Source organism: Macaca thibetana, chromosome 4 (genome assembly GCF_024542745.1).
Source record: "Macaca thibetana thibetana isolate TM-01 chromosome 4, ASM2454274v1, whole genome shotgun sequence".
In the NCBI taxonomy this organism is placed as follows: Eukaryota; Metazoa; Chordata; class Mammalia; order Primates; family Cercopithecidae; genus Macaca; species Macaca thibetana.
This window is the reverse complement of record NC_065581.1, coordinates 66,530,386-66,544,510: the sequence shown is the minus strand read 5'-3', so window position 1 is coordinate 66,544,510 and position 14,125 is coordinate 66,530,386. Positions and strand designations below refer to the sequence as shown.

General features: G+C 33.9%; 1 protein-coding gene across 5 annotated transcripts in view; it reads right to left on the bottom strand.

The window, feature by feature from the left end:
• Nucleotides 1-14,125, bottom strand: part of ADGRB3 (adhesion G protein-coupled receptor B3) — a 747,311-nt gene that overhangs the window by 330,268 nt on the left and 402,918 nt on the right. For all 5 annotated transcript variants that reach the window (XM_050787501.1, XM_050787503.1, XM_050787500.1 and 2 more), the window contains 2 exons: nucleotides 7,847-7,996; nucleotides 6,834-6,909 (listed from right to left, as the gene is read on the bottom strand). In XM_050787501.1, the coding sequence (XP_050643458.1) occupies nucleotides 6,834-6,909; nucleotides 7,847-7,996 (226 nt within the window). The remainder of the gene's footprint in view (nucleotides 1-6,833; nucleotides 6,910-7,846; nucleotides 7,997-14,125) is intronic.

The following is a 14,125-nucleotide window of genomic DNA, read 5'->3' as shown; positions in this document are numbered from 1 at the left end:
GATGTAAACATAAGACTAGAAACTATAAAACTTTTAAAAGAAAACACAGAGAAACACATTCAAATCATTGAACTTGGAGATGACACCAAAAGTACAGGGAAGAAAAGCTAAAATAAGCAAATAGGACTTCATCAAATTAAAAAACAAAACAAAACAAAGTAACTTTTGTGCAGGAAAGAAAACAATGAGTAGAATGAAAAGGCAACCTATGAAAAGGGAGAAAATATTTGCAACTATGTATCTGGTAAGAGGTTAACATCCTGAATATATAAGTAATTCCAAAACTTGACAACAAAAACCCAAACCAAATCATCAAATTAAAAAATGGGCAAAAGACTTGAATAGATATTTTTCCAAAGAAGGTACATAAATGGACAACAAGGATATAAAAAGATGCTCTACATCACTAATTGTAAGAGAAATGCAAATCGAAACTACAGTGGGTTATCACCTCACACCCACTAGGATAATCATTATTAAAAAACAAAAGACAGGCTGGGTGGGGTGGTTCATGACTGTAATCTCAGCACTTTGAGAGGCCAAGGGTGGCGATCTCATGAGGCCAGGAGTTTAAGACCAACCAGGGGAAACCTCATCTCTATTAAAAATACAAAAATTAGCCAGGCGTGGTAGCACACATCTGTAATCTCAGCTACTTGGGAGGCTGAGGTAGGAGAATCGCTTGAACCGGAGAGGCAGAGGTTGCAGTGAGCTGAGATCTCTGCACTCCAGCCTGTGCAAGAGAGTGAGACTCTGTCTCAAAAACACAACACAACACAACACAACAAAACAAAGCAAAACAAAACAAAACAAAAAAACAAAAAACAAAACAACATAACAAATGTTGACAAGGATGTGGGAAAATTGGAACCCTAATGCAATGTTGGTGGGAATGTGAAATGGTGCAGCTGCTTTGGAATACGGTAGGCAGTTTCTGAAAAAATAAATAAAAAATAATCCAATGGTCTCTCCTCTGAGTATATATCCAAAAGAATTGAAAGAAAGATCTCAAAGAGATATTTGAACACCCATGTTCATGATGTATAATTAGCAATTGCCAAGAGGTGGAAGCAAGCTGATTGTCCATCAATGGAAGAATGGATGAAGAAAATGTGGCATATACATAAACAATGAAATATTCTTCAGCCGTATAAAAAGAAAAAAATCTTATCATATGCTACAAGACAGATGAACCCAAATGATATGCTAATTGAAATATATCAATCACAAAAAGATGAATACTGCATGATTCACTTAGATAAGGTATTGAAAGTGGTCAAACTAAGAATCAGAAAATAGAATGACTGTTGCTAAGGGTCAGAGGGAGTGGGAAAAGGGGAGTTGTGCTTTAATGTGTATAGTCTTAATTTTGCAAGATGAAAAGTTTCTAGAGATCTGTTGCACAAGTGCATATAGTTAACATTGTACTGTACACTAAAAGTAGTTATGGTAAATTTTATGTTTTGTAACACAATAAAAAATGTAATGCAGTTATAGAAAAAGCCCCAGTGGAGGAGATGGCAGAACCAACGTCACAAAATTAGAATATTTCATTGCACAGTGAGAATTAAAAAGGAAGACTCAAAGTTTAGGTCCTAAACCTAAGGCATGAGCTCTTGAGAGAGCTGACTGCTTCAGGGTGATTGCCTTCAGCGTGCATTGGTGTAAAAGTGATTACGTCTTCGATTTTCTATTATTTCCAATATTATTTTTCTATTCATTTTTAATTTTTATAGCATTAGGAATTCAAATGAGTTCCATTTCCTGAATATATAAAAATTTCAGCCTCATTTACCTTAATTAGGTTAGTGTATTTGACAAGAAATTCATGTGATATTTGCATTATTGAAATTTGTTCCTTTCTTCAAAAATAATTTTGTAATGACTTTTGGTTTGAGGACACTTTAGTTTTCATTCATCTGTATTTTTCTTTATTCCACTATAGTGAAATTTACATATAATTTTATTAGTTCTTTTATAATTATTTTAATGTTAATCATTACATAAAATGCATTTTTTTTACAGGACTACATTTTTCATGTCTTAACAGCGTAACGACATACTGCTCACGTACTCAGAACTTTCGTGGCTATCCCACAAAATTGGAAACTGAACTTATTAAATTAATCAGATGAATGATTGTTTATAACCATTTATTGATATCTTGGCTTGAGGGTATACTTGGATATACTTTTCTATTTCCTTAGAGATTATTTCCTTAAAATAAATTCTTCGAAGTAGAATTGCTATATCAATGACAAAGCACTTTTAAGTCTCTTGGTATTGCTAAATTGGCCTCAAAAAATGCTATAAAAGTAAGTTAAAATTCTCAGAGCAGTTTATGAGCTTACCAAGATATGCAAGTTTTCTAATTCCTTAATGTGAGTGGGGTCTGTGTGTCAATATCTCACTCCCTCAAAGGACCCTCTGAACGGAGTTGGACATGCACATAAGCGATCATGGGGGAATGGGAGGTGTGACAAATTCAAGTCTTGGCATTGACAGCCTGGGCTGGGGCCACCAGGCCAGCCCCAGTGCTCCCTGAAGCTGCCCACATAGAGCCACCTGTTCTGGCTCTTACAAGATTTTCTGCAAAGGATACAGGTATACTCATGAACTATCATAGAAGTCTATGGTTTGTATTGCTTAAAATAATAAATAGTAGCAGAATAGAGGGAATGAGATATAGTAGAAGAGTCCTGGTTTTAGCGAACAAGATAAGTTGGATTATAATTCAGTTACCTACTGGACATATAATCTTAGGTCACTTAAGCGATAAGGATCTCAGGTCTCTTATCTATAAAATGAGAGTTCTAGCTCACACTAAACCCGAAAAGACCTTACAGCATTAATATCCTGTAGTTCTATACTTTTTACAAATTTATTATTTTTTTATTTTTTTTGAGACAGAGTCTTGCTCTGTCACCCAGGCTGGAGGGCAGTGGTGCAATCTCTGCTCACCGCAACCTCCACCTCCCAGGTTCGAGTGATTCTACCACCTCAGCCTCCCAAGTATCTGGGACTAACAGGCATGCACCAACACGCACGGCTAATTTTTGTATTTTTAGTAAAGATGGGGTTTCACCATGTTGGCCAGGCTGGTGTTGAACTCATGACCTCAAGTCATCCACCACCTCGGCCTCCCAAAGTGCTGATTACAGGCGTGAGCCACCATGCCTGGCCCATCTGTACTTTTTATCTATAAGAAATTATTCTGAAGAAGGAAGTTGAGAGGCTGAGAATAGCACATAGTTTGGAATTCATCTGAAGCATATTTCCTTCAGTTGAAGTAACAATCTGAATCTACTTAACTTTAAAAGGGAAGACAACTGAATAGTAAAATAAAAATTGCAGCTCGAAGGACAGTTGAATATATATTAGGGCTAAGAGAAGAAGAGAAATATCTCAATAAAGAGACAGTCAACTTGCAAAGTTATTTTTGTCTTTGTATGAAGGACAATTTCTAAACTATATTTATTCAAAGCATACATCAAGTCCTGCTTCATAGTCTCTATGAGAAAAATTATGAAAATAATTATACCAAAATATACCATTTCTGGAAACATAACAAATCTACTATTACTATTTCTGTGTATAACAAACGTGGCTTCACATATTTCAACATATAATTAGTAAAATCATCAACAAGGAATACATTTTATAAAAATGCGTAAATAATAACTGAACATATAGAATGAATTTGTACGTTTTATGTTGAATAAGAAGATGTTTCCCTTCCTATTGAGTTCAATTCACACAGTCACACTTACACAGTAAAATTGCAAAATACACATATTTTAATCCTCTGTTCCTAAAATATTTTCATAGTACAAACATTAAACTTGTACTTATTGTAACATTGTAACATTAAACTTGTAAATATTGTGCCTTATTTTTAAAGATGTCTTATATAAGATATTTTATCAGATAGAAAAATTAATTATTACCACGGTGGCTCACACCTGTAATCCCAGCACTTTGGGAGGCCGAGGTGGGCAGATCACAAGGTCAGGAGATCGAGACCATCCTGGCTAACATGGTGAAACCCCATCTCTACTAAAAATACAAAAAAATTAGCTGGGCGTGGTGGCAGGCGCCTGTAGTCCCAGCTACTCAGGAGGCTGAGGCAGGAGAATGGCGAGAACCCGGGAGGCGGAGGTTGCACTGAGCCGAGATTGCGCCACTGCACTCCAGCCTGAGCGACAGAGCGAGGCTCTGTCTCAATAATAATAATAATGATAATAATAATAATAATAATAAATAAAAATAAAAATAAATTAATTATTACAGAAAAAAATCCTTGACCTTTTATCAAGAACTGTTCTGAGGGTTGCGATAGCAGGGGAAGTTTAAAAGAATTCATACAGTACTGTTAGCAGGGGCGCTGCTCAGTAAATGTTTGCTGAGTGACTGTGGAAAAAAGAATCACCCTTGTTCAATAAAAAGTATATTTTCATTTAGCAGACCTATAATTCGTGCAGTTACTCATTAGACTTTCTGGAAGAATGTTTTGAAACGGAGAAAAACAAGTTCGAGGGTACTTAGTGGTCACATTATATTACTACAAGAGATAAAATGAGAAGTAAACACTAGTACTTCACCTTTCTAAGAGTACTTAACAAATATTTCATCCTGAGCATTCTATTGTCCTTATATCTGGTCAGTGATCTAAGTACTGTTTAGTTGTCCTATAGACATTTACTAAATTACTTTATGGATACAAAGAATGTATAGGTAAATGAATTCGTGATTTTTATACAGAGGTTATTAAGGACTTCAATCTAAAGAATATGTAGGAACTTTCTGCAATGAAAATATAATTTCTGAAGGTGAAAAAAATTTTAAGTTCAATTACCACATTTTACTTATAAAAAAAGTCAGTGACTTGCCCAGTGGCCTGTCTGAATCCCTTTGTGTTACAGGCGGTATCAGGGGAGCCAGTCTGTCAGACTGGTCTCTACTGTATCCATTAAATCATCCATAACGAAGCCATTAATCTACCCATAAGCTTTAAGAGACAAACGACCTCTGTCATGATATTTTTTTTTAAAGTTCAAACACTAATTAAATGCTTCTTTTTTCATTTTACAAAAAAGGCTGGGATCCCTCGGGAAATTTCCTGAAGAAATTTCCAATTATATTGACTGCATAAATTTATAAAACTTGGAATAACCTGACTTCATTTGTGTAGGTGAGTGAGTACTATGAGATTATATGGAACAAGATTAATCATAATGCAACACTGCTGGACATCTAGGAGGGAAACTAATCTAAAAATTTTTATGTTGAATATTTCATTTGTAATCACTATGTATCTCAGGAGCAAATAGGGAGAATGTTGCACATAAATACGTTTCTATTTTAAAGTTGAATTGAACGCACATAAATACTGAGCGACTGGACAAGTTTATAAAACTCTCGACATGTTTAATTGAAATGAAAACACAAGTCACCTGATTTTAAGTTAGTGTCTAGTCTAGAGTTGTTAAAATATAAGCTTTATATAAACAAATTCCCTGTGGAAATAAATGTCTAACTTTGATTATCTGGGCATTTTTAACTTTAGCATATCTCTCATCAACATCAAACATAAAGATAGAGGCAGTGTAACTATGAATAAATTTTATCTGCGAGTAACTGTAAATACCAATGAGTTTTAATAAAACCACTGGAAAAGTTGAGAGTAGACTTTTTTGTTTTCAAACTTGTTTTGTTAGCAAAACACAAACACAGACTGATCCAAATTGAGGAAATCTGAATTCTATTCAGAGGAGAAGGGAGGTAAATAAATTTCAACTTCCCATGGTTGTCTCTATGGTTGAAGGAGACCCTGCATGGCATCTACAGGGGCTCTGGATGACTCTCTACCTATATTAATAATGTGCTTCACATAGAAAGATTTTCTCTAAAGATTCATGACTAATCACTGCTGCTTCCTTGGGTGATATTTTTTTCATCTGCACTGAACTCTAATTGTTTTTATTTATTAGACTATTTGTTTTGTCCACAGTATAACTGCACACATCATTTATATTCTTTCCTCTCCAAAAATGTAAAGCTTTATTTATGAGGGTATAAGAAAGAAGTCCTACTGTGATCGTATTTAACTAAAACAACTTTATCTCTATCTTCCAAAATGAGGTGATGTGGAGAAACAGGTCACTATGAGTGATAACATCACAACCCAATTAGATGTGAATGATGTTTTCTGTGAGATTTGGTATAGTAGATAAGAGAGTAAAGCAAATAAGTTAGTTTTGGTAGAATTACTATTTGTAATTGTTTTTAATATCTGGGAGGAAAGAAATTAATAGCTTTCTTCCAGAAATAGTCCTCTAAATAAACAGCAGCATTTTTAAAAAGTGTAGCTGTAACTGAAAATTTATTTCAAAGCAAACTAAGATCTTGTGCAAATAAACAATACCATGTTTTCCCAGTCATCATGACACTCCTTTAATTTCATGTCATGTTGATGAACAGTACCATTAAGCACAACTAAAGGGAGAAGACAGATTAACTTTACAGTGACCCATTCTATTATACACACTTGTGATTTTTCTTTTCTTTTCTTTTCCTTTTTCAGAATCCAGGCAAGGTATTATTAGTCACAAAAGTATTTGCAGGGCTACAATCAGACACCAAAATTATCTTTCCTAGTTGTTTTGAAATGCATAATTGCTAATAGCCTGTTCATTAAATTTGTATTTTCTATTTCATTTAAGAAAAATCCCTTTGTATTACCACAGCTTGTTTGACTATTTTTATAGAATGAGCTCTAATCACATTCTGGAATAATTTACAAAATTACAACAGTTTATTACTTTGTAGCTTACCTCAAAGTGGGCAAAATTAGATCTAAGTTTTTGTATAGTACTGCTCCAAGAACAAATACAGATGATTCATCTAATTCTAGAAAGAATAAAATTTGAAGTATTAGCAAACGGCAAGAAAATACTATGTCTTATAAAACTTTAATCTGCTAATTACAAGATAATTCCAGTACTTCCTTATGCAAAGATAAAGCCTGGTAAAAAGAAATGCATTCCTAACCATGCACGTTAATGATAGCTCTTGAAGATGTGTTTTCTATAGTTTTGCATCATGAAGGAAACTTCCTTTACCAGGTTGAGACAAGAAGCTGCCTGAGTCTCCATTTAAGAGTTTAATTTCCCAAGGATATCAGAAAAGAGAACCAATTCTCTTTTGGATTTTTACCTTTTAAGGTCGAAATCTGCAAAAGTGACCACGATGTCACTTTTGAAAAGAGCCATTAATTCTAAAGGCTATTACAAATGTTCTAAAAACTTAACTTTTTCTCAAATTTGTTTTCTTTTAAACTTTATTTTAAGTTCAGGAGAACATGTGCTGGTTTGTTACACAGGTAAACTTGTGTTGTGGGGGCTTGTTGTACTGATTATTTTATCACCCAGGTATTAAATTTGTTTTTGTATGCCAAAATAATATCTTCAAACCAAGGCAAATTTTAATGAGGCAGAAATAAAAATGACATTGCATGGAAAATACAACACATTTCAATACCTAAAGGTAAAATATTAGTCCACATGCTTTATACGGGGATAAAACCATGAATATTGAAACTTGACCATGGCAAGCTCAGGTCGATAATTTGCACTTGTATAGTTTTCACACTGTAATAGACTGTTTTATTCAGTAAATTCAGACTTTTGAACCAAGAATAAGTTGTCTATATTTAGAAAATTAGTTTAACATAATGATTACAGACTATTTCTAAACTGTTTAATGTGTGAAGATTTATACCTAATTTCTAATTAAATGACTTTATCAAAAATGTCTCGTTCAAGTTCACATTATTTCAGATATTTACCTTTTGATGACACCGGAGTGAAAATGCTTTTTGGAATTACTACCCTATCTTCTGAGTTTCTTGCCCAGTCAACCATTCCCTTCCGTCCTTTCATTGGAAAGTTGATGTCTGTTAGAACAGAGGCTGCAGGAAGCTTCTGAATACTAGCCACTATTAAAAAAGAAATAATAATTTCAACTAAACTTGCTTTACATTTTAGTGTAATCAATATTGATCAAGGTAAATCTTGCAGTATATTCAAAATAAAATTTCAAGTCAAAATTATATTTATCAGAGCAACAAAATAACTATGTCTTCTTATTAGACAAAATTTTTCATTAAGGTTGCTGAATTTTACTTATCAGTCTTAGTTTTTGTTGCTTTCAGTGGGAATCATACAATCTTGGTCAATAATGGAGTGGATATTCTGAGAATATTAACAGGCACTGCTATACTGATTGTTCATGGTTGGTCTCTATTTTAATTGTCAGAAACTCATACTGTATTTTTAAAAAACATTTTGATTAACAGACTTGACTAATGGATTGAAATTTGCATTTAAATCTGAATTTTGTCTTAAGAAGAAATTTTCTGCATTTTCATCTGAACATTGTCTTTGGAACAAATTTTCATGGATTAGATAGGGTACCCTGAAGAAATGGAGAACAAAGCCATATTACTTTTGGAGATAGAACTATCAGAATCTATATAACAATGTCAGAATTGCAAAAGCAAAATAATATGTAGGAATAGTGATTAAATAGATTAATAATAATTCTTAAAACTTCTCTCTAAAATTGAAAGTAAAAATGTGTGTGTATAAATATATATATGTAAACAGAGAATTATGTCCTTAATACCAATAAATATTATAATGCATATCAGAAAATGTATGAATAAGTTTAGTAATATTTTAATATATTTTATTATATTTAGTAGTTATATACAAATGCATATTACATATACATTTATAATGTGTAAAACTATGATGATAAATACTCCAGAACTTCTAGATTATAAGCATTTTCAATTATGAAGTGTAATTTGTAAAACTTTTGGATAGGTCCACACTTGTTCTACATCATATTTTCAAGTGTCCCTTGGAGAATTTATACAGAAATATGATGCAGACAATTGTAAAAGCTATTGCAATTGAATAGCTAAAGTAAAAATTCATTACACTCCTCATAAGTGAATTTCATTTAAAGGAAGTTGTAATTTAAATAAGGAGGATGAAAATTAAGAATTTAACAATATTAGTTGTATAAATATATTACTGCACTACTAACTTAGTTTCAAATTAAATTGGTTATTATTAGTACATCACATTAGTGAAACTGTACTTTATTAAAGTTCTTTCAGGTGATTAGTCAATCCATTATCAGCATAGGATGGAATTTCATTTATCCTCTAATATGACATACTAAGCTTTAAAAAGTATTGTGTAAGTAATGTTAAAGGAAAGAGGGTACCGGGTAACATATAAATAAGTTACAGATGTCAAATGCTGTTTTGGGATACCAGTTCTAATATAGTTTCTTTAAATTTTAAAACAATATACTTTTTGCTATCCATAAATAAGCCAGTTCATCTTTCCTACAGGGTCCAAATCTGCGCTGTATATAGATAAGCAGGTCAGCAAGTTAGTAGGACATTCTTTAAGCATTATTCAATGTTTAGAATTAAATGTATCTACTGTTACATGCCTTAACTTTAACTTTCGATATCTTGGGGTTTAGAGGAAATTTATTACACTTCTTTGCTCCAAAAACTGCTGAAAAGAAAAAAACGCTTTCTGATTGTCATACAACTAGTTTCTATTTAAAAAGAGAATAAAAGATATATTATTGGACCCTGAGGTCTAATAATTTCTCTGTCTCCATATACATTAGATGGAAAAAAAAACAAACAGAAAAGCGTAACCAATGGATAATATTCTGTAAAGGAATGGAAAAGTCTATTAGGATCACTAATTTATGCAGTAAATCCCTTAAATTGCATAGCTTTCAGTGTGAGAAGTGCACAAAAATAAACACATATTTATTAATTATAGTTGGAATGTAATGGAAGTTTTTACTGTTATAAGTATATACACATTCTAAGTGGTTTGAGATGTTTGCATGGATGGTAACTAACATCCTGAAATATGTCTCTGTTTCTTAAGGTATTTTATTTCATTTCATTTTTAATTAGCAAGTCAAAATTATATATAATTATCATGTAAAGCATGTTGTTTTAAGTAAAGCATGTTGTTTAAAAATACGTATACATTGTGGAATAGCTAATTTGAGTTAATAGTATAAGTACTACCTCACACACTTTTCATTTTTTTGTGAGGTGAGAACACTTAAAATCTACTCTCTTCGCAAAATAGTTCTTAAAGTAGTATGAATCGTTCAATAAATCCATTATGAAAAGGATATACTTTCATACACTGATGAGATTCACATTATACCTGTGAAATTATCACCATACATGTTTTTACAAATACGAAATTTGAAGTTATACATATTTACCTCTAGACTAGATAGGCAGACGTCTAAAATAGCAATGTGGTTCTTTATGACCCCTTAATAATAGATAAGAAAACCTATTTCCATGTAGCAAAGGTAATTTATAGATGACTTTTACTTCTTTCTTTTTCCAGTTCCTGTACCAGACACTAGATCAATCCAACCTTCAATCCCTTTCCTTCTTCAGAGTTTAACTGTCAAAACACTCAGGTAAAATTTTGATGCAGTTAACATCTTTAGGGAAATAGGAAGCTCATATGTTAAGTGAATACAAAAAGAGGTAAGATTTAAAAATGTAATGCTTAAACTACGTGTAAGTAAATATGTGCCTCATGCTGATAAAGGGACATAAATACAAAGCATAAGTGATAATCTACATATCTTGCTTCTGTAACAATTGTTGAATTAAAACCAGTCATTGTGGGTGTTTCGAAGATGGGGCAGCTTTCCTCTAACACTAAAAAAACAAAAAACAAAAAACAAAAGCCTTTCTTACAGAATATTAAAGTACTTAAAATAAATCTCAAAGGACTCAGTGTCCCTGAACAAATAGGCACATCTTGAGTGCTCCAAGAATTATCCTAAATTTACTGTATCGTGTTTTCATTACAACACTAGATTTGATTTCTTATGCAATAAAAATAGGTGACTCATCACTGATAAACCTTAGAGAAAAACCAGCTGCACTTCCATTTTGCGATTTTAATACTTTCATTTTGAATTTGGATAGGCAACATAAAATTCCTTTGAGAGCATCATGTCCTTTATTGGCCAAACTTTCAAACGATTCAGGTTCAGTATAGATTTCTGTTCATCAGAAAGCATAGGGAATTTTTGCAGATGGGTTTAAAAGCACATGAGCTGTTTTTCTTGGTAACCAGTGAGCACTCCTTTGATACACCAAAGCAGGATAATAACCTTTTCCCTGAGGGAACTAATGAAGTTTTGGCTGTATTGAGGTCCTGGAGGATGAGGATTCCGTCTTATTCATCCTTGTTGGGAGTGGTTCACATACAAATTGGAGGTAATATGATGCATCAGTTGTATTACGGACAAGAATGGAAGGCATGTGAAAGAAAAAGTCTAGGAGCAAGAATGGAAGAGTGGAGGGATGAAGGCTGTAGGGATGAACAAAATGGACAAAAGCCAAAATGTGAGAACAGTGGTCACTACAGTAGCTCACACAGACTTATGATCTGGATCCAATATCCAAATCCCTGATTTTTTAGGGTAACCATTTCTCCTAGATTTTACAGATCTGTCTGGTTTATTCCTGCTGCTTTGTATACTTATTTATAGCATCCTCTATCAGTCTCAAAAGTTTCGGTTTGAAAGATAAATTCCATGTTCATCTTATAAGTTGTATGACTGAGCAAATTGCCTAAACTCTCTGTGTCTCAAAGTCTTTTTCTGCAACATGAGAATAATATTATCCATCTACCTCACGGCACTGTTGGAGGAGCAAAAAAGTTACTATCAAGAGCTAAGAATAGTTCACCTAGAACAGGGTTTGGTGCTTGAATGGTCCCATGTCACTGTTGTCTATTATTACTGGAGCAGGTTTTCCATTATCAAATCCAAGAGAACTACCCCATAGTGTGTCCATATCATTATAACATATTTGACTATGTAGCTTACATTATTTTTTGGTTGTCCTTCAGTGATCCTAGGCATGAGATTATATATTCAAAACTTATGTTGATTATATTCATATAACAAAAGGCAGGAACTACACTAAAAATAAATAGAGCTTCTCCTTTAGCACTTAAATATACCACCTGGGAGTTACATAAGGGTTCCTTTTTACTTAATCTTCTTTCCTTTTCCCTTCATCTTTTCTTTCTTCCCTTCCTTCCTTCCTTCCTTCCTTCCTTCCTTCCTTCCTTCCTTCCTTCCTTCCTTCCTTCCTTCCTTCCTTCTCTCTCTCTCTTTCTTCCTCTCTTTTCTTTCTTTCTTTTTCTTTTTTCTTTCTTTATTTCATTCCTTTCTTTTTTCTTTCCTCTCTCTCCTTCCTTCCTTCCCTCTCTCCCTACCTCCCTTCTTTCCTCCTCTCCTCTCCTCTCCTCTCCTCTTCTCTCCTCTCCTCTCTTCTCCTCTCTTCTCCTTTCCTTTTTTTCTTTTTGAATCTGCCAGAGGGAAGGGGTTGCCTTATTTGGGTACACAAGATCAGCCAGGTTTAAAAAAAAAAACTTGCCTCAATAGATGAGAGAATCACTGCATCAAGAATGTCAAATTCACTATTTCCACTGCAGTCAAGACTATAAACTGCAAAGAGCACTTCAAAAGCATTGCATTTAAGCATCAACCTAAGTGCTTAATGCAGTAACTCAAGTTCCATACACTCAGTTGATTAAAGAAAACACTCATGCAATGGCACCTCATCACCATAAACAAATGTTTCAGGGGATACAAAATAACTTTAAGGACTGTCTTAAAGACCATCCTTTTTATTGTTGCCTTATACTGATGTTTCCAATATATTTGAAGTTTGCATCATTTTTCATGTTGATTCAGAGGGAACAACTTACAAACGGAAACTTGACTCATCAATAGTAGAAAATTGCCCAGTTATCAAAATGGAATTGTTTGTGGAAAACATCACTCAATATCACTAGATGGTCACCTGTACTGTTTTGAAATTCTGTAAGAAAAATACAGGGTCAGGAGAGAATGATGCATTGCCTCAGTGTGTTAGAAAAGCATCTATTTGTTTTGTTAGTGTATCCATAGCAAGCACACAGGAACTGAACTGAGTCTACATGTAGTATCACCCACTTGGCATTAACAGTTTTTTTAAAAACATGACTTATATATTTACATAGCAATGCTAAGTACCTTGTAAAATACTAAAGGCATATGGGAGGGAAGGGAAGGATAGCTAACATTTATTGAATACTTGTATGACTCTGGTAATCTTCATTCATTTCTTACTTCATTCAACAGTATTTACCAAATGCCTCCTCTGTGTTAGGCACTGTTCCTAGCACAGCATTTGGCCAAATGCTTTACACACGATACCTTAGTGTATTAGGCTGTTCTCGTGTTACAATAAAGAACTGCCCGAGACTGGGTAATTTATAAAGGAAAGAGGTTTAATTGACGCTCAGTTTTGCAGGGCCACAGAAACTTCAGGAAACTTACAATCATGGCAGAAAGGGAAGCAAACATGTCCTTCTTCACATGGCAGCAGAGAGAGAAATGAGTGCCCAGTGAAGCGGGAAGCCCCTTACAAAATCATCAGATCTCATGAGAACTAATTAATTATCACAAGAACAAGATGGGGCAAATCACCACCATGCTACAATCATCTCCACCTGGTCCCTCCCACGACACGTGGGGATTATGGGAACTACAATTCAAAATGAGATTTGGGTGGGGACACGGCCAAACCATATCACTTAGTTAACATTTAAAACATCATGGCCAGGCATGGTGGCTCACATCTGTAATCCTCACACATTGGGAGGCCAAGGCAGGATCCCTTGAGCCCAGGAGTTCAAGTCCAGCCTGGGCAATATAGTGAGACCCCATATGTTTAATATATATATATATATATATACACACACACACACACACACATATATATGTATATATGTCAGGCATAGTGTTGCACACACAGCTAGGGAGGCTGAGGTGGGAGGATCCCTTGAGCCCTGGAGGTCAATGCTGCTGTGATTGCACCACTGTACTCTAGCCTGGGCTACAGAGTGAGACTCTCAAAAAAAAAAAAAATTCCTACAAGCTATCTTTATTAGCAACATCCTTATCATTACTATCAAGATGCTCA